We start from the raw sequence: 21,621 nt of genomic DNA on the forward strand, positions 1-21,621 counted from the left end.
TGTACTAGAGGAGATCTGTACTGGAGAAGATCTGTACTAGAGAAGATCTGTACTAGAGGAGATCTGTACTGGAGAAGATCTGTACTAGAGGAGATCTGTACTGGAGAAGATCTGTACTAGAGACAGATCTGTGCTGCGGAGGTCTGTACTGAGAGGGGGGATTTGTACTTGAGAGATCTGTACTGGGGGGTTATCTTTAAAAGGGGGATCTGTACTGGAGCAGAGATGTACTGTGAAAGTGCTGTACTAGGGGATAGATCCGTACTAAGGGAGAAATCTTTCCTGGAGGTGTTCTGTACTGGGGGTGTTCTGTACTAGGGGAATATATGGACTAGGAGGAGGATCTGTATGAGGGGGGAGATCTGTACTGTGGCAGATTTGTACTGGGTGAAATTTCTACCAGGGGGGAAATGTATTAGGTGGGCAATCTGTACTGGGGGGGAGATCTGTGCTGGGAGGATCTGTACTATGGGTCGATCTGTACAAGGAGAGAGATCTGTGCTGGAGGTGATCTGTATTAGGGGGAGATCTGTACTGCGACAGCAGTGTGCTGGGTAAGATCAATGCTATGGAGGAGATCTGTACTTGGGTAGATCTTTACTAGTGGTGAAATCTGTGCTGGAGGAGATCTGTATTATGGTGAAACCTGTACTGGGGGAGATCTGTACTGGGGCAAAAGTGTACTGGGGGGAGATTTCTACTAGTGACTTGGCTCCATTTTCTGAGCCACCACCCTCCATGAAGCCACATACCAGGCAGTTCTGTCCTGGGGGGGGGGGGGGGATCTGTACTAGAGGGGCAATCTGTACTAGGGGAGATCTGTGCTTGGACAGATCTGTACTGGGGGTGAGATCTCTAGTAGATGCGAGATTTGTACTAGGGGTATCTGTACTGAAGATGATCTGCACTGGGGGATGTCAGAAACCATGAAATCAGGCCGAGACAGAAGTACAGTTAAATCACACTTGTTTAATAATAAAAGAAAAAGGAACAAACGTTGTCAAAACATAGCCAGGGTTCAGTAACTGGAACGGATAGTCAGCCAAGTCAGAAGTCAGGGATCAATGTAGTGGAACAGCAAGCAGGATCTGGAGCCAGAAGGGATGTCAGCAAAGCAAGTCTTGAACAGGATCACAGGAGATAGTTTCTGTGATGTTGACCAAGGCAAAGGTAGAGAACCTCTGGACTGGACGGCTTAGGTAGGCAGGACTGACAAGCAGGATATCATCAACAGCTGAGTAACTGTGGAGAGATAGGAGCTGGTAATTAGCTGACAGCTGAGCAGCCAGCTCAGAGAAGGAAGGGCTGAGCCCAGCCCTGACAGGGGAGTTCTGTACTGGAGGGGGGGGGAGCTGTACTGGTGGAAAGCCATACTAGGAGAGATCTTTCCTAGGGAGAGATCCATACTAGAGGGGGATTTGTACTGGGTAGGAGCTCTGTACTGGGGGGAGAACCTTTTTATGGTTGTCTGTGTGCAGAAGGGCATATGTAAAGGGGGAGTTTCATTCTTTACAAATGATTGTGCTGAGGTTTGCATGTTTATTTTAGACTTTTTTGAGCACAAGTACTGTGGCATAGGTACACAGTGAGTGGGCTCAGGTTACTGTACAATTTTTCCATGGTGTACCCCTATTAATTGTACACAAGCCCAGGACTGACCCCCTTCAGCCTCCCTCCCCAAGAAAATAAAAGGAACCATGCCCCTGCTTCCAGGTGCCACAACAACAATTGGATGTTAGTCTCTGCAGTCAGGTCTAGTGTCCCTGGATAATATAACTTGATAGGCTTCGCATCCCTCTTGGTGTTGTTCGCCATAATGAACACTTTATAAACGTTGATAGCAGCAACTTTAGAAGCACATTAGATCTTCAAAAGTGTGATAACTTTTTATGTCTATTTAGTTGCTGCCTGACTCGCTGTAGCCGATTAGACTGTTCTAATGTTATTTCCGTTGCATTATCTCACAATTTTCTAGACTACCCCCAGGCACAGATCGATCTTTCTATTAGAGAAGGGCGCTGAGAACCGTTCTTGTCAGCAGTTTGTGATAACTTGACAATTGGTACTTCCTTTGACAATAAACTTTGTCATTCGCCAGGTCCAGACGTGTGGAGAAAGGATTGTCCTCTTTGTGCTGAACTGCCTGGTGTGTGGCTTCATGGAGGGTGGTGGCTCGGAGAATGGAGTCTGCTTCCTTCCGCACCCTGCAGGGGAGCTGGCCAAGATCCTTTGGCACCGTGGTGAGGCCGTGGCATTTTACACGTACAAAAACAAAGGTAAAGACCAAAAAGTTAAGTGTCTCTTAAAGGTAATGGGGCACTCTGATGCCAGTCATCACTTTATTACAGTATGTAAAAAAAAAAAACATCAGAGAAAGGCTTGTGCTTAGATTGGGCAGTATTGATATGGTTTAGTGTACACCTGCGGTGGATCGCTTTTCAGAGAGCATTTGACAGGCAGTGAGGAAGAGGTATATTGCCCCCTCACCGTCTGATTTAACCCCTAAATACCTTCACCACTGCAGTGGCGGTTGTCGGACAGCCTCATTCAGTGGAATGGGTTGTGTTTGACGGGCAAGCACAACATGGGGGATCATTTTTGTCATGCTGTGATGGAAAGCATCACGGCTGCAGCATGTGTACACCCCCATCCGCTTCCTTTGCAGCTTTTGTCCCATTTTTTGCCTGTGCGTCACCCCCCTCCTAACCCTTGCACTCTGCGCGTTACATACTCTTCACCCCTGCATTCTGTATGTTACTCATTCCTGACCCCTGAAGTATGTACATTACTCACTCCTGACCCCTGCACTCTATGCATTACGCATTCCTGACCCCTAAACTATGTATATTACCCACTTCTGATCCTCTGCACTATGTGCATTACGCATTCCTGACTCCTGCACTTAATGCATTACCCACTGATGACCCTTGAACTATGTACAGTACCCACTCATGACCCCTACACTCTGTACATTACCCACTTATGACCCCTGAACTATTTACATTACCCACTTGTGACCCACTGCACTATGTGCATTACATACTCATGACCTCTGAACTGTATACATTACCCACTCTTGACCCCTGCACACGGTATTGGTTACCTCCTCCTGTTCCCTGAACCATGTACATATTACCCACTTCTGACCCCTGTACTCTGTACATTACATACGCCTGACCTCTGAACTGTGTACATTACCCATTCTTGATCTCTGCATATAATACCGTACATACTCCTGACCCCTGAACTATTTATGTTACCCACTCCTGACCCCTTCACTCTATACATTACATACTCCTAACCCCTGAATTATGTACATCACCCTACTCTTGACCCCTGAACTATGTATGTTACTCACTCCTGACCCCTGCACACTGTACATTACCCACTCCTGAATTCTGTAGATTACCCACTTCTAACCCCTGCACTCTGTACATTATGCATTCCTGACCCCTGCACTCTGTACATTATCCACTCCTGACCCCTGCACTCTGTACATTATCCACTCCTGACCCCTGCACTCTGTACATTATCCACTCCTGACCCCTGCACTCTGTACATTATCCACTCCTGACCCCTGCACTCTGTACATTACACACTGCTGAACCCCGAACTATGTACATTACCCACCCCTGACTCCTGCACACTGTAGGGTACATACTCCTGAAACCTGCACTGTGTACATTACATACTTCTAACCCCTGCATTCTGTACATTACCCGCTTCTGACCCCTGAATTATGTACATTACCCACCCCTGACACCTGCACACTGTAGGATACATACTCCTGAAACCTGCACTGTGTACATTACCCACTCCTGACCCCTGAACTCTGTACATTACTGTGCATTTTGTACTTTATATACACCTGATACTTGCGCTCTGTATGTTACATACTTCAAATACCAACACTCTCATGGGGGGTGTTTTTCTGGCTCATAGGGGGGTGTTTTTCAAAGTGATTTCTCATCAAAATAAAGCATAGAGACACGGATGGATGGGGAAAGTTTGCTTTGAATAATGAAAATGAATTAAATAGCCCAGTTCCGCTTTAAGCGAATGGAATTCTAGTTGAATAACATATTTTTGGATATTGGTGCGGTGTAATGCAAACATTGCAAACAAGATTATAGGGGAACCCAAAAAAATGACACAAAAACCTGTAAGTTCTCGGTAATTGCCAAGCTTTAAATATTTCAGGTTCTGGTGTTATGTAAAGGAGCCAGCTTCCCTTTCTGGCCGGTGGAAGCCTTTTCCTGTTGAACTGTGCCAGTACTTAATGAAGTTTAAGTGACCCCTGTTGTCTAATAACATGTTTACCCCGAAGTCTGCAGCGAGATTTTAGCTTGCAAAACATTGTTTGTGAGCGGCTGGGGCTACATTCTTGCTTGGTTGTGTCAGTGTTTTTAACAAACAAGGTCATTTTTTGGCAGCGAGATCTCTTCTGGCCGCTCCGGTGCCAAGGCCGGCATTAAAGCAGCAGAAATAATTACCTCCTGTTGACTGTCTCATCAGGCGGAGGCGACAACATCCACTGTGTGTTTTGACAATAAACTGAGTCTGCTGACTTGCTCCATCATACTGAATGCGATCTGCTAGCCAGCCCACAAGTCTTAACCCTTTACGTGGTTGGGGAAATTTTAGATCTGTAGCAAGGTCTCCGGCCTCCTTCTTCAGTCTAATGAGAACCTCCAAGGCCAGAGAACGCTGACATCCTTCAGTATGTGGTGGGTTGTGAGGCATAGTGGGTGCAAGGTGGAAGTCATTGGGTGGCAGACACTTCTTGAATGCAAAAGAGATGTTTATTTCTCTTACAAACTTTTATGGGGGAAAGAGGGTTAGGGCCAGACCACCCTTGAGTAGTTGCAAGTTCAGTTGGCAGACTCCGAGATTTCAATAAGAGGACAGGAAAAGGCCTGCAGCAAGAAGCCACATCTGCACGTGTAGGAATGCTGTCTCCTATGGCACCAGTCTTTAACAGTTCCTAACACAAAGTGTAACAGTTCTTTCACCTTCACTACAACGTCTACTTGTAGTTCTTCAACCTACTGAGCTCCCGGTCTCTCACTAGACCCACTGATTCACTGCCATTAAATCCCTTGAACTTCTCCAATCTTTACGGTGGTATCTTTCTCAAGCGTCACCCCCGCTTCTCTGCTGGGTCCCTAGCTTGGCACTCCTGATACTTTTCAAGCTTCACCCCACTGGCCTGCTCAGTCCCTGGCTTGACACACAAGGCTGCTCTGCAAGAGCCACCTCCGCTGGCTGGGTCCCTGACTTGATCACCCCCTGAAGTCTCCCGATTCTCCACCGTGCACGTTCGTTGAGAATACTGCTCCTTGCTTCAGTTACTCACTGTGGTCCCTGGTAATAAAGTGGTTGGTCCCTTAGTGGCGACAGCTTCCCCTCTACCTCCAACCACCACAGGTTCTCTGCCGGCAGAACCATCACTTCTGGTTGAACTGCAAGCCGCAATCCCAACCCTGCGCTGCTCTCTTACTTCTGGATAGGCCCCCAGACAGCCTAGCAGCCAGACGCCCCTGGGATAGGCCCAATCACCTTCCTAGCAGCCCGGGGCAACATGACACACGTCCACCCAGACAGCCGTCCAGGAGGCACAGAACACAGATCACCCGACTCCACCCGAATATATAGGTTCTCCCAGCAGGCCAAGGAATCCAAGAAAACCCCTGCCCATTGGCTGAGATACCCCATATACCCATAACCTGACCCTGAGTTGCCCTTCTGATATCTAGTACCACCAAGTACCTGGCCACCTAGTGGTAGAAGAGAAAAGTGCAATAAGGCCAAACTTAGGGAGAAATCAATGGATCTCTAACAATCAACCAGGTTGACTACTCCTGGCAAGTAAATGTGTGAGGAGCATCCCTGCCTAAACTCCAGGGTGCTACAGATGCTAAAGAGTTAATAGAATAAATGCTCCACTTTTTCACCCCTACATGGCCATGTCATAAACCTTATCTCAGTTCATCTGTTGGCTTCCTATGAGACAGTTTAAATGCTATTGAATACATTTTACAATATTTTCTAGTTTATTTATTTTTTACTCTGTGTCCCAAAGGCTTTAATTTTGAACATGTGACCAGCAGCAGAGGACTAAAAGCTCCTCCTGCCACTGTATCCTTACAGACAGGCTCCTAATAATTATGTTTCCCTGCAGATAGGCTGGGAAAGAGCTAGGTCATGTGACCAGCAGCAGAGGACTAGAAGCTCCTCCTACTTAGGTTTCCCTGCAGACAGGCTGGGAGAGCTGGGTCATGTGACCAGCAGCAGAGGACTAGAAGCTCCTCCTACTTAGGTTTCCCTGCAGACAGGCTGGGAAAGAGCTGGGTCATGTGACCAGCAGCAGAGGACTAGAAGCTCCTCCTCCCACTGTTTCCCTGCAAACAGGCTGGGAGAGAGATGGGTATTGTGACAGCTGTATATCAATTAGGAAAAGGGCACTTAGATTTTTTTTTTAATTTAAAATAATTACAGCGCCATCATCCATATACAGAAATAGAAGGGACAATGTCAATTAAATAGTGTGTTTTTAGTATCACTTTAACTCCTTGTAAACCATGACACAGTTTTTTTAACTCATTTTGCTCCGTACACTATGGATAACAGTTCCTCGATACACTTCAAAATAACCAATAACCCATCACCCCACTCCCAGTGACACTAATTTGTATAGTAGGCTTAAATACTAGGAAGCTGCACTCTTGTACTTAACCAATGTTTATTATTCTTCCAAGGGCTCACTCTATCTTCTGTGACTTCCAGGCTGGGTCCCTAGGATTGCCTGTGCTGTGAGTCGGGACCAGTATTGCAGTTTTGGTTGCTAGGGGAGGAACCTAAGCACACAAGCGCCTTCTGTTTCCTGAGCCAAGTCACACCGATTCCCAACCAGCTGGTTGCTTTTGCACTCGCCACTAGTACTGTAGTCATTGGCAACGGCAATACAGCCTCCTCCAAAAAGCTTCACTGCACATTAGACATAAGTACTGCATCTTCTCTAACTTGTCTTGTCCCCTAATAAGCCCTGTTCTTAGGATACGCCATGTATGCATGCACCCCTTTAAGGTTGTCCTAAAGCAGTGATGGCGAACCTTGGCTCCCCAGATGTTTTGGAACTACATTTCCCATGATGCTCAACTTCACTGCTGAGTGCAATAGCATCATGGGAAATGTAGCTCCAAAGACCCCGACAGAGAAAGGGAGAGGAGGCAGCAGAGATGTAAGTGACACTAAAGGTGCGGTTGGATTAGTAGGATAAGAACCAGCGAAGAGTACAGTCATGGAGACCAAAGGCGTGGAGTTTTTTGAGCAGGAGGGGGTGGTCCACTGTGTCAAAGGCAGCAGAGAGGTCTAAGAGTTGGAGTACAGAATAGAGTCCATTGGATTTAGCTGTTAGCAGATCGTTTGTGAGTTTTAGGAGAGCAGTTTCCGTGGAGTGTTGAGGGGAAAATCCAGACTGAAGTGGATCAAGGAGGTTATTCTTGGCAAGGTGGTCACTCATTCGGTTGTAGACCAGACATTCAAGGAGTTTGGATAAAAAGGGGAGCAAGGAGAAGGGGCGTAGGTTGTTAAGATTGGTGGGGTCTAGTGAGGGCTTTTGAAGAATGGGGGTGACTAATGCATGTTTTGGAGAGTTATGGAAGCTGCCTGAGGAGAGGGAGAGATTAAAGATGTGAGTTAGAATAGAGCCAGAGGGTGAACACAGCAATTGTGAGGGAACAGGGTCCAGGGGGCAGGTGGTAAGGTGGATTTTAGAGAAAAGTTCATCAACCTCGTCTATAGTGGCGGGTTTTAATGAAGAAAGTAATGATTGTACCTGTGGACATGGGATATTAGGTGGAGAAGGCATCTGTACACTGGAGACTAAGGCTATTGCCGAAACCTGTCAGCTTTATTGTCACTCTGATGTACCAATAAACGACACTTCAAGGATTACAGTTTTGCCGGCCTGTCCTTATTACAGTGGAGATCTCCTCACGAATTGCATCAATTTTATGTTTGAAGTGATTGGCGATCTCCTGGGCAGTGAGTGAGTTAGTGGGTGGAAGGAGTGGAGGATGAAGTAGAGAGTTGAAGGTAGAGAAGAGTTGACGGGGACGGAATAAGTTGTTAATGAGAGTGGTAAAATAGGTCTGCTTGGCAGTGAGTAGGCAGGAATTGTATTTTTGGAGAGCAGATTTATAATGGTTGAAATCTTTCTGAGACTTATCCGCGCACTTGAGCGCCGGTGGCGTAAGACTATGTTTTTTCAGACTTCTAGTGGCATTTGTTTGCCAAGGTTGTAGGGGACGTGGCCTGATTCTGTGTGTAGCGAGGGGGCGAGCTTATCTAGGGAGGATGACAGTGAAGTGTTGTAGACAGAAGTGGCTAAGTTGGGGGCAGGACAGAGCTGAGATTTTGTCATAGAGGTGTTCAGTAGCAGAGTAGAGAAGAGAAGGGTTGAGGAGCGAAGGTTTCTACGGGTAACTGTTAAGCGGTTGGACGGAGAGCAGGTTGTAGAGAGAGAAATTAATAAGGTGGTGGTCAGAGTAGGGAAAGGATAGTTGGAGAGGTTGCACAGAGTGCATAGGTGGGAGAAAACAAGGTGAAGGTTGTTTCCGTCAGAGTGTGTAGAAGCGTTTATCCATTGCTTCAGGTCAAAGGAGGAGGTTAGTCTGAGAGGTTTGGAAGTAGCAGAAGTGTTAGTATTAGAAGAAGTGTTATGCCCTGTACACATGGTCGGATTTACCCATGGAGAAAGTGCGATCGGATTGTGTCTTGTGTGGAATTTCTGACACACAAAGTTTGAGAGCAGGCTATAAAATTTTCCGACAAATTCCGATCGTGTGTAGACAAATCCGACGCACAAAGTGCCACGCATGCTCAGAATAAATTAAGAGACGAAAGCTATTGGCTACTGCCCCATTTATAGTCCCGACGTACGTGTTGTACGTCACCGTGTACAGAACGATCGGATTTTCCGACAACTTTGTGCGACCATGTGTATGCAAGACAAGTTTGAGCCAACATCCGTCGGAAAAAATCTGATGGCTTTTGTTGTCGGAATGTCCGTTCAATGTCCAATCGTGTGTACATAGTCTTAATTATGTTAAAGTAACATAATAATATAATATGTTATGTTTAACTATGTTAAAGTAACATATGAACAGTTCAACAAAGATGTCTTCATCATCATTCCTGTACTGTACATAGTCATCTAAGAAGACCTTAGTTATCCTTCTGGTGCCCCTTTCTCCCTTTTGAGATAGTCATACCTTGAATATGTGTGAAAATCATTTTAGTCCATTGTCAGTAGCGCAGATACCTACCCCTGGAACTCCGACTTGGCTTCCCCAGGAGGTGGTTAAGTGCAAAATGGCAAATCACATCCTAACAGCCTTCTTGTACCTTGGATGGGGAGAGATGGAACTGAACCTCCGGCTGTCCTACTAACTGTGGCACCTCCAAGAGGTGGTTCCCTCCCGTTTTTATGTGTTTGCCCCAGCAGAGGGCAGTACTTCCCCAAAAAGCCCGGGAAGACCTAGACAGCAGAGTTAAAGCGGGGGTTCACCCACACCGCCAAAAAAAAAAAATATTAAAAGCCAGCAGCTACAAATACTGCAGCTGCTGACTTTTAATACATGCCCACTCACCTGTCCCAGGGTCCAGCGATGTCGACAGGGGACGCCGAGAACCCGCTCGGTTCTCGGCAGCTGCCGCCGCCATCCTAGGTGAGGGAATCAGGAAGTGAAGCGTTGCGGCTTCACTTCCCGGTTCCGTACTGCGCATGCGCGAGTTGCGCTGCGCGTCCCTAGTGGTCCCCGCTCTCTCCTGGGAGCTGTGTGTTCCCAGCAGACAGCGCGGTCTCCCATGGGAGTCTATGCCGGAAGTGGGTGCAAATACCTGTCTTAGACAGGTATCTGCACCCCCTCCCCCCTGAAAGGTGCCAAATGTGACACCGGAGGGGGGGAGGGTTCCGAAAAGCGGAAGTTCCATTTTTGTGTGGAACCTAGCTTTAACCTTTACCTCCCAGGGAGTACCACCTATGCAGGGAAAACTAAGCAGTGCTACATGGTTACTCTAAATTCTAACCACATACATCAACTAGAAGACAGTAGCACGTTTTCAACAAATATAAAACATGTGACATCCACCTGCTTACATGCATCCTTTTCCCGTTAAACATTTAAGGACCACCCACCGCAATGTACTTCGGAGGGCGACCCATGCAGGCACAGCGACGTATACCTGTGAGTCGCTGGCATCTTCTGGGTACAGGGCGCGTACCCTGTTGTTGATTTGGCAATCTGAAGGATGACATTAGTGGCCTATGAAGCTATTTTGTGTTGAGGAAGAGCTTTACAACGCAGATGTGGCCTGTCCTCTTAGAATTGATATTTTCTTTTCCCAGGAAGTCTTTGTGATCGGGGCAGTCAGTGTTACATGTTACCTGTGCTGGACACAATCTATGTGCAGAAAAAATGGCGGAAACACGGTTTTGGAATGACTATGTTACAAGACTTCTGCCAGATGTTTGCCAAGGAAGTTGCTTTGGGTATCAGCTTTCCCATTTCTTCCGACATGTATCATGGTAAGAAAACCTAAAACCAAAACCTAACATATGTTCCTTTTTTAATGCTTCAAAACATGCTATTTCATTGTAAAAAATAACACCAGTGTATTATTGTCTATTAATGCTTAGAGGTAGGAAAGATCCTTCTATCCTGTGTGCCTTGGTACATTAATGACATAGATTGGTGGCCTTGGCATGAGGGTCTGGTGCATAAAAAAAAAAAGCTTTCAGCATATCTTGTGGCCGAGTCAGAGCAAAACTTTGCAACTGCATAGTAGCCAAAGGGTTGCAGATTGTGCCCTATACTAGACACGTGCGATCTCTTTTGTTACGAATCGAAATTCGGACAAATTTTTTGTTTCTTCAGAGATTTGGATGTATCCAAATTTCCGAATCGCAATAGTAATGAATTTAAACTAATCCAAAATAAATTTAAATGAAACTAATTATATGAATTTTAAATCAAAACATATCGCAATAAATACAGTAAGGTGTAAAAGTGAAATAAGATGATGATTCCTACTTGGGCTACTTTATAGAATATGTGGAATAGTTCAATTCTAGTGGGGAATAGGAGAGATTGCCCACATCCCTAATATGGATCACAGAAAACAACAGAAGACCCTCTCTGGCGGGACTTTAAAGGGCAATGACTCCAAAAAATGCGAATGCAGAAAAATATAATTAAAAAATAAGTTTAATAATACAAAATCTAAAAGTATAGACACAACATTTATAGAATAGAAGAGGATAAAATAGAACATTAAATAATAAAAACGAATAGAATAGAACATAATGAAAACAAAAGAATAGAATGGAATAAAAAATAGAACAGAATGGGTGGACACCGCATGGGTGTCCACAAAGGAGAGCGCTTCTCCAACGTGGACATCCAATGCTAGGAGGAGCTACCAGCGCCGCCGGGGGACCCCAGAAGAGGTGGATCGGGGCTACTCTGTGCAAAACGAACTGCACAGTGGAGGTAAGTATGACATGTTTGTTAAAAAAAAAAAACACGGGGGTTTACAACCCCTTTAAGCTCTCTAACAAGCCTCTGAAGGCTTCACAGAACAGCTGTATGTATACTGAGATTAAATTACACACAGGAGGACTCTATTTACTAATTAGGTGACTTCTGAAGGCAGTTGGTTCCACAGATTTTAGTTAAGGGTATCAGAGTAAAGGGGGCTGAATACAAATGTACCCCCCACACTTTTCACATATTTATTTGTAAAGAATTTTGAAAGCCATTTATCATTTTCCTTCCACTTCACAATTATGTACCACTTTGTGTTGGTCTGTCACATAAAATCCCAATAAAATACATTTACGTTTTTGGTAAAAATCGCAATAAGCGTATATTGATTGGTTTGCGCGAGTTATAGCGTCTACAACATAGGGAATATATTTATAGCATTTTCATCATTTTTTTTTACTAGTAATGCCGGATTTTATTGGTACTGCGGGATTGCGGCAGACAGATCGGACACTTTTGACACTATTTTGGGACCATTGACATTTATTTACACTAGGGGGCAATCAAGGGGTTAACTGTGTTCCCTAGGTGTGTTCTAACTGTAGGGGGAGGGGATTGAGTAGGGGAGGAGACCAATTGGTGTTCCTACTTAGTAGGAACACACAGTCTGTCTCCTCTCCCCTGAGAGAACCGGGATGTATGTGTTTACACACACACATATCCCCGTTCTCGGTCTGTAGAATGCATTAAGATAAAAAACCCTCTGCCTTTACAACAGTGGTTCTCAACTCCAGTCCTCAGGACCCACCAACAGGCCAGATTATAAGTATTACCTTGGGGGAGATGCAGACTAGACTACTGCAAACACTGAGCAGCAAATGATATCACCTGTGATGTATTTCAGTTATCTTGCAAACCTGGCCTGTTAGTGGGCCCTGAGGACCGGAGTTGAGAACCACTGCTTTACAAGCACTTTAAAGCGGAACTTCCACTTTTGGGTGGAGCTCAGCTTTAAGATACAAAAACAAAGCCACCCTGGCTTAGAAGTTCAATACAGTCAATGCACACAAAAATGAGAAACATTACCATTGCTATAAGAAACAGTAAAGAAAAACATTGAAGTCGGCCACACTCAGTTCTGCAGCAATCCGACCTGCACATATAAAATCATCATAAAGATTGATAGCTTGTAGAGAAAGTGACACAATGGGGTTGATTTGCTAAAACTGGAAAGTGAAAAATCTGGTGCAGCTGTGCATGGGAGCCAATCGGCTTCTAACTTCAGCTTGTTCTATTAAGCTTTAACAAAAAAAAAAAAAAAAAAACTGGAAGCTGATTGGTTTCTATGCACAGCTGCACCAGATTTTGCCCTCTCCAGTTTTAATAAATCAACCCCGATGACGTTTAATGCCCCACCTTTCCACCTACAAATTCTATGTAGAAAGGTAGTGCACCCCCTCCCTCCCTCCCTCCAATAGCATGATATCACTTTGTGATGGAGTAAGGATGGACTCATCCAGTAATATATTTATATCACTTTGGTATCCTTGGATGGAACCCAAACCATCCCATACCTTGGAGAATTTTTGGGCAACTTCTAGACTCATATGTAGCTTTATAAAGCAGAAGTGCTGTCGGAGGCAGCTGGTTGTTTTTTGTTTGGGGGGGGGGGAACATCCGAACCCCCCCCCCCTTATGCATATAGGGTGTGGCCTGGAGAGAGGGGGCGGCGCCCCTAATGGACGGGCCGCCCCTGAGTGCTGTATTAACTAGCGATTTCCCAAAATCCAGTGTTGGAGCTGCAGCCTGACTTCCAGTACAATAGCTTTCCTAGAGTAGATTAAACGGAGGCCTCAAGATGCCCTGACAACATGAATGGGGGCTCGGTGTTTCCACCAGGCCCAAAAAGACACGTAAATGTATTTAAAGGGACTTGGATGGTGGTCAGTGTTATAATATAAATGTGCAATATCAGACCAAAATAGTTTCATGGCGGGATATACACTAATGTACATCATTGCTCTTGCCATGTGTTATTAGAGACGGAATTTGTTGGCATAGTAAAGCTGATCAGATGGTTCTTTTACATTTTTGCTCTAAGTGTGTGGAAGATTTCTTATGGATAATCCTAAGGAGCAGGAACGCCTGTGGGAAGTTGATCCTCCTGGTGACTGGAGCCAAAGATTGAATATATGGTTACAAATCCAGCTTGGAGAGACGCCTGTGGTAAGTGCATTTTACTTTTTTTTTAAACGAATGTACAGACGTAGACTTAGGGGGTTATTTACTAAAGGCAAATCCACTGTGCACTACAAGTGAACTTAGAAGTTCACTGTAAGTGCACTTGGAAATGCAGTTGCTGTAGATCTGGGGGGGGGGCATGCAAGGACAGTAGAAAACAGCATTTTTGCTTGGATGATAGAAATCAGCAGAGCTTCCCCTCAGATATACAGCGACTGCACTTCAAAGTACACTTATAGTGCACGGTGGATTTATCTTTAGTAAATCAACCCCAAAGTCTACTAGTGAAAACACTGAGACACAATCACACTATGGGGTAGATTTTCGAAAAAAAGGGGGGGGGGGTGCAGAATCTGGTGCAGCTGTGCATGGTAGCCAATCAGTTTCTAACTTCAGCTTGTTCAATGAAGCTTTGACAATAAAACCTGGAAGCTGATTGGTTTCTATGCAGGGCGGCACCAGATTTTGCACTCAGTTTTAGTAAATCAACCCCTATGGCTGAACCAGTCTACCAAAGTTCTGCATCCACCTATATGGGGTGACAGGAGACCTTTACTGTCTGATCTAGTTATAACATGGTAGCATCACCCCACCAATGTCCCTCAGGGTTGAAGGGTAGCTCTATGATGGATAAATTATACCAAAGATAATTCTATGCAGATCACCAACTGTTTAAATTATAACAGTTTTTTAAACTAATTATGATCTTTAAAGAGGAGCTCCACCTTAAAAAATTATTAAAAGCCAGCAGCTACAAATACTGCAGCTGCTGACTTTTAATAAATAGACACTTACCTGTCCCAGGGTCCAGTGATGTCGGAAGCCGATCGATCGCTCGTCTCTCGGCTGCCCCCCGCCGCCATCCTCGGTCAGGGAATCAGGAAGTGAAGCGTTGCGGCTTCACTGCCCAGTTCCCTACTGCGCATGCGCGAGTCGCGCTGCGCGTCTTCACTGGTCCCAGTTGTGTTCTGTGTTTCCCAGAACACGGGGGGGGGGGGGGGGGGGGTATCTGCGGCTATTCTGCTGCTATCTATGCCCGGAAGTGGGTGCAGATACCTGTATTAGACAGGTATCGGCACCCCCCTCCCCCCTTAAAGGTGCCAATTGTGGCCCTGGAGGGGGGGAGGAATCCGATGAGCGGAATTTCCACTTTAGGGTGGAGCTCCGCTTTAAACTCATGCCCTATTGGAAAGTTTCACCTCTCTGCTCATAGTCACACCCTCTGTTCACCTAAAAGGTCCTGTTGATGACCTTTTTTGATGATGATGGTTGAATCTGATTTTATTGGTTTGGAGAAAATCAATTATTATAATTTTTATTTTTCAGTTCTGTCCCCTATGGGACAACGCACATGTAGTACTTTGCCCCATGTTTCTAGGTGGTTTCTAACCCTTTGTTATTAGGTTGCCCCTCACTCCCGCCATGGGCAATCCAACAACATCTATGAAGGAGACAGCTGGTTTATTTATAGCAATGGCAAGAGAAATGCAGAGGCTGACATGTCATCCTGTTCCTCTGCATTCCTCTTGCCTGTTGTAGGAGATATCAAAATAGACAATAGCACCGCTACATAAACAGTCAAGAATATGTGTATAGCTCATGCATGTAACACAGATACCAGATATAAACTCTAGTATGATATACTGGTGTTCAGTGGAGCTTTAACCATGTGTGTATGTATATATATATATATATATATATATATCATGCATAATACTATCAGAAAGAGTGGTGAAGAGGCACCCAGGAAAGGAAATATGGAATAAGGACCTGACCTGGGATAAGTCCAAGAAGTCATTTTGTTTATATATATATATATATATACACTGTATACTATATTGTCAAAAGTATTGAGACACCTGACTTTACACTAGGGGGTCTCAAACTGGCGGCCCTTCAGCTGTTGCGAAACTACAAGTCCCATGAGGCGTTACAAGCATGACTCCCACAGGCTGAGACATGATGGGACTTATAGTTTCGCAACAGCTGGAGGGCCGCCAGTTTGAGACCCCCTGCTTTACACACACATGAACTTTAATGACATCCCAGTCTTAGTCCGTAGGATTCAATATTGAGTTGGTCCACCCTTTGCAGCTATAACAGCTTCAACTATTCTGGGAAGGCCGTCCACAAGGTTTAGGAGTGTGTCTATGGGAATGTTTGACCATTCTTCCAGAAGCTATGTATATATGAAGATTCCTGCACTTCTCCCTCCACCCCTCAGTTTAAGTGAACCAAACAATGAATGCAATTAATTAAATAGTAAGTGGTCACTGAAGAAGCTGCAACATTCTAGAACCTGCAATTTTTCCAGAAGCACATTTGTGAGGTCAGGCACTGATGTTGGATGAGAAGGCCTGGCTTGCAGCCTCCGCTCTAATTCATCCCAAAGGTGTTCTGTCGGGTTGAGGTCAGGACTCTGTGCAGGCTAGTCAAGTTCTTCCACCCCAAACTTGCTCATCTGTGTTTTTGTGGTCTTTATGGACCTTGTGCACTGGTCCAAATCATTTGGTGGAGGGGGGATTATGGTGTGGGGGGCTTGTTTTTCAGGGGTTGGGCTTGGTCCCTTAGTTCCAGTGAAGGAAACTCTTATGGCATCAGCACACCAAGACATTTTGGACAATTTAATGCTCCCAACTTTGTGGGAACAGTTTGGAGATGGCCCCTTCCTGTTCCAACATGACTGCACACCAGTACACAAAGCAAGCTTCATAAAGACATGGCTGAGCGAGTCTGGGGTGGAGGAACATAACTGGCCTGCACAGAGTCCTGACCTCAACCCGATAGAACATCTTTGGGATGAATTAGAGCAGAGACTGGGAGCCAGACCTTCCCGTCCACGTCAGTGCCCGACCTCACAAATGGTCAAACATTCCCATAGACCAGGGATATGCAATTAGCGGACCTCCAGCTGTTGCAGAACTACAAGTCCCATCATGCCTCTGCACCTGGGTGTCATGCTTGTGGCTGTCAGAGCCCTGCTATGCCTCATGGGACTTGTAGTTCTGCAACAGCTGGAGGTCCGCTAATCGCATATCCCTGCCATAGACACACTCCTAAACCTTGTGGACGGCCGTCCCAGAAGAGTTGAAGCTGTTATAGCTGCAAAAAGTGGGTCAACTCAATATTGAACCCTACGGACTAAGACTGGGATGCCATTTAAGTTCATGTGTGTGTAAAGGCAGGCGTCCCAATACTTTTGACAATATAGTGTATATTAAAGGTATGTCTTCAAGGTGTCCATAGAAGAGTGTATACAATTGTGCCTGGAAGTGCTCTAGAGTGTCTGTACCGGAGGCTAAAAGTTCCTCCGGTGATAGAATCGGGCAGATTTAAGCACAGTGACCTCCCTGGCCAGAAAAATGGCAACAGATATTTGAGATGGATTGCAGAGGAATTTATATGTCCAGTTGCCAAAACAAAGGCATTATGATTAAGACCTATGTCTAGTACACACGATGAGAAAATCTGAAGAAAAACGCCACATTCGGAGCGATCGTCTAATAATCTCTTCATTAGTACACAGCTTTCCAGACCCAGTCATGACAGTTCATGCAAAAATATCCAAAGAGACGGGCATGAAAATGTTTCCCATACAATAACAGAACAAACGATTTTAGTGTAATTAGTATAGGATTTGTACAAAAAATATTGTGTGACCAAGACCACGCATGCTCAGAAACGAAAGAATACATTGCAATACAATACAATATATTACAGTGTCTTGCGAAAGTATTCGGCCCCCTTGAACTTTTCAACCTTTTGCCACATTTCAGGTTTCAAACATAAAGATATAAAATTTTTATTTTTTGTGAAGAATCACCAACAAGTGGGACACAATTGTGAAGTGGAACGAAATCTTTTGGATTTTTGAAACTTTTTTAACTAATAAAAAAATGAAAAGTGGGGCGTGCAAAATTATTCGGCCCCCTTGCGTTAATACTTTGTAGAGCCACCTTTTGCTGCGATTACAGCTGCAAGTCGCTTGGGGTATGTCTCTATCAGTTTTGCACATCGAGAGACTGAAATTCTTGCCCATTCTTCCTTGCAAAACAGCTCGAGCTCAGTGAGGTTGGATGGAGAGCGTTTGTGAACAGCAGTTTTCAGCTCTTTCCACAGATTCTCGATTGGATTCAGGTCTGGACTTTGACTTGGCCATTCTAACACCTGGATATGTTTATTTGTGAACCATTCCTTTGTAGATTTTGCTGTATCTTTGGGATCATTGTCTTGTTGGAAGATAAATCTCCGTCCCAGTTTCAGGTCTTTTGCAGACTCCAACAGGTTTTCATCCAGAATGGTCCTGTATTTGGCTGCATCCAACTTCCCCTCAATTTTAACCATCTTCCCTGCCCCTGCTGAAGAAAAGCAGGCCCAAACCATGATGCTGCCACCACCATGTTTGACAGTGGGGATGGTGTGTTGAGTGTGATGAGCTGTGTTGCTTTTACGCCAAACATATCGTTTTGTATTGTGACCAAAAAGTTCGATTTTGGTTTCATCGGACCAGAGCACCTTCTTCCAGATGTTTGGTGTGTCTCCCAGGTGGCTTGTGGCAAACTTTAGACAAGACTTTTTATGGATATCTTTGAGAAATGGCTTTCTTCTTGCCACTCTTCCATAAAGGCCAGATTTGTGCAGTTTACGACTGATTGTTGTCCTATGGACAGACTCTCCCACCTCAGCTGTAGTTCTCTGCAGTTCATCCAGAGTGATCATGGGCCTCTTGGCTGCATCTCTGATCAGTCTTCTCCTTGTCTGAGCTGAAAGTTTAGAGGGACAGCCAGGTCTTGGTAGATTTGCAGTGGTCTGATACTCCTTCCATTTCAAAATGATCGCTTGCACAGTGCTCCTTGGGAGGTTTAAAGCTTGGGAAATCTTTTTGTATCCAAATCTGGCTTTAGGCTGGGTTCACACTGCTGCGGTGGCAGACATCGCATGTGATTCGCAGCGCACTGCTGTTCACATCACATGCGATGTCTGTGCTGTGCGATATCAGCCATACAGATAGTATGGCTGATATCGCACCGCATTCGGTCCAAACTCGCACAGGACCCTTTTTTTTGTTCGGACCAAAATCGGATCGCATGGGTGTTCACACCTATGCGATCCGAAAATGTCCGAATTGTCAGATCGCATTGCGATATGCGGGCTGAACTGGGGGTGTCATTAACATTGTATGACACTCCCCAGCAGTTCGCATATGGCAGTGTGAACTGCCGTGCGAGTTGGTGCGATGCGGGAACCCGCAGTAAATTCGCTGCGTTCCCGCACCGCAGCAGTGTGAACCCAGCCTTAAACTTCTCCACAACAGTATTACGGACCTGCCTGGTGTGTTCCTTGGTCTTCATGATGCTCTCTGCGCTTTCAACAGAACCCTGAGAGCCCATTCACACAGGGACGACTTGTCAGGCGACCTAGTCGCCTGACAAGTCGCCTCCCATTCTGTGCTATGGAACCGTTCTAAAGGGAGCGACGCAAGTCGCTCCGACTTAGAAAAAGGTTCCTGTACGACTTCGGGGGCGACTTGGGGCGACTTGCATAGACTTCTATACAGAAGTCGTTTTGCAAGTCGCCCGGGCAGTCGTTTGCAGGTCGCCTCGCTGAGGCGACCTGCAAGTCGTGTTGCCCCTGTGTGAATGGGGTCTGAGACTATCACAGAGCAGGTGCATTTATACAGAGACTTGATTACACACAGGTGGATTCTATTTATCACCATCAGTCATTTAGGACAACATTGGATCATTCAGAGATCCTCGCTGAACTTCTGGAGTGAGTTTGCTGCACTGAAGGTAAAGGGGCCGAATAATTTTGCACGCACCACTTTTCAATTTTTTAATTGCTAAAAAAGTTTAAAATATCCAATAGATTTCGTTCCACTTCACAATTGTGTCCCACTTGTTGGTGATTCTTCACAAAAAATTAAAATTTTATATCTTTATGTTTGAAGCCTGAAATGTGGCAAAAGGTTGAAAAGTTCAAGGGGGCCGAATACTTTCGCAAGCCACTGTACATCACTTCCAAAGTTGTGTTCTGTCTTACAACATTTTTCATGACTTTAGTAACCTATTCGTTTTCAATATGAGACTAGCAAAAAAAAAAGGGACGATCATTCATCCAATATTCTCATTGTGTATACAAGGCTTTAGAATTGCACCTCTACCTTGTTCTTGTTAAACTGCTAGCCTGAAGATCATCTGTATATCTACAGTGGGTATAGCAAATAATCCCCCCTCCCCCCCTTTAAAATAATCACATTGTGTTGCTTTGCAGCCTGAAATGAAGACAGACACAGTTTTTGTTTTATCCAGCTGTATTTACTCAGTGCAACTTATAACATCCAAGTGAAAGATCAATAGTATGCAAGCTCTTGGAGGGGATGATAAGGGACTATATACAAGATTTTAGTCATGAAAACTGTATCATTCATTGCAAATTATAATATCCAAGTGAAAGATATAACACCAACGTCAGAAAAACGTAAAAAAAAATTCAAAAACAGAGTCACTGAGTTGGAAAAAGGATCACCCCCCCCTCCTAAAAATTACTTGTAGACTCAATCAAGGAATGTAGCTAATCACCTTCCTAATGGCACACAAATACATTTGCCTTATAACTGTGATCAGCTGTTGTCATTTTGATTAGCTCAGCATGAAAAGAGCTTTCCTGGAGCATTTCAGTCCCTGGTAGTGCAACTGAAGCAATCGTTCAACTATGGGTGGCAAGGCGCTGTCACCAGGATCTCCAGGATAAAGTTGTGGACAGGCACAAGTCAGGAGATGGATACAGAAAAAATGTCAAAGGCTTTATCAATTCCTAGAAGCAGAGTGAGGTCTATTATTAAGAAGGTATTTGGTACAACACAGACCCTCCCTGGATCAGGACGTCGCTCCAAACTGGATGAAGGAGCCGGGAGGACACTGGTCAGAGAGGCCACCAAGAGGCCTACAGAAACTCTAAAGCAGTTGCAGGAATTTATAACGAAGAGCGGTCATTGTGTGCATGTGAGAACAATATCACAAATTCTCCACCAATGTGGCTTGTATGGGAAGGGGGCAAGAAGAAAGACACTCTTCAGGAAAGGCCACATGGAGTCATGACTGAGCTTTGCCAAAACACACCTTGAGGATTCTGAGGCCACATGGAAAAAGGTGTTCCAGTCAGATGAGACTAAAATTTAATTATTTGGTCTCAACACCAGAAATCCAGTACAGCTCACCAGCCAAATAACATCATTCCTTCAGTAAAGCATGGAGGTAGTAATATCCTGTTATGGGGGGTGGGGGGGGGGGGTAATATCCTGTTATGGGGGTGGGGGGGGGGTAATATCCTGGTATAGGGGGGGGGGGTGTTTCTCTGCAGCAGAGACTGTAGCACTTGTCAGGATAGAAGGAAAAATGGATGGGGCAAAATACAGTCAAATTCTTGAGGAAAATCTGCTGCCCTCTGCCAGAAAGTTGTCAATGGGAAGAAGGTTTACCTTCCAACATGACATTGACCCAAAGCACACAACAAAAATGACCACACAGTGGTTGAAGGAGAACATTACTAAAATCTTGTATATAGTCCCTTATCATCCCCTCCAAGAGCTTGCATACTATTGATCTTTCACTTGGATGGTATAAGTTGAACAGAGTAAATACAACTGGATAAAACAAAAACTGTGTCTGTCTTCATTTCAGGCTGCAAAGCAACAAAATGTGATCATTTTAAAGGGGGGTGAATTATTTTCTATACCCATTCTACATAAGCTGCTCTCTTGACTAAAGCAAGAATGGTTCCATCAACATGTGTTTAACCTTTGCACATGGGAAATGGTGGTTTAACAAAC

At 44.9% G+C, this 21,621-nt stretch overlaps 1 protein-coding gene across 3 annotated transcripts in view; it reads left to right on the plus strand.

Annotated features, from left to right (window-relative positions):
• Nucleotides 1–21,621, plus strand: part of LOC141131278 (protein FAM169B-like) — a 79,154-nt gene that overhangs the window by 51,842 nt on the left and 5,691 nt on the right. For all 3 annotated transcript variants that reach the window (XM_073618394.1, XM_073618392.1, XM_073618393.1), the window contains exons 6-8: nt 2,099–2,276; nt 10,412–10,591; nt 13,651–13,775. In XM_073618394.1, coding sequence (XP_073474495.1) covers nt 2,099–2,276; nt 10,412–10,591; nt 13,651–13,775 — 483 coding nt within the window. The remainder of the gene's footprint in view (nt 1–2,098; nt 2,277–10,411; nt 10,592–13,650; nt 13,776–21,621) is intronic.

This window comes from Aquarana catesbeiana, linkage group LG03 (genome assembly GCF_042186555.1).
Source record: "Aquarana catesbeiana isolate 2022-GZ linkage group LG03, ASM4218655v1, whole genome shotgun sequence".
Classification (NCBI taxonomy): Eukaryota; Metazoa; Chordata; class Amphibia; order Anura; family Ranidae; genus Aquarana; species Aquarana catesbeiana.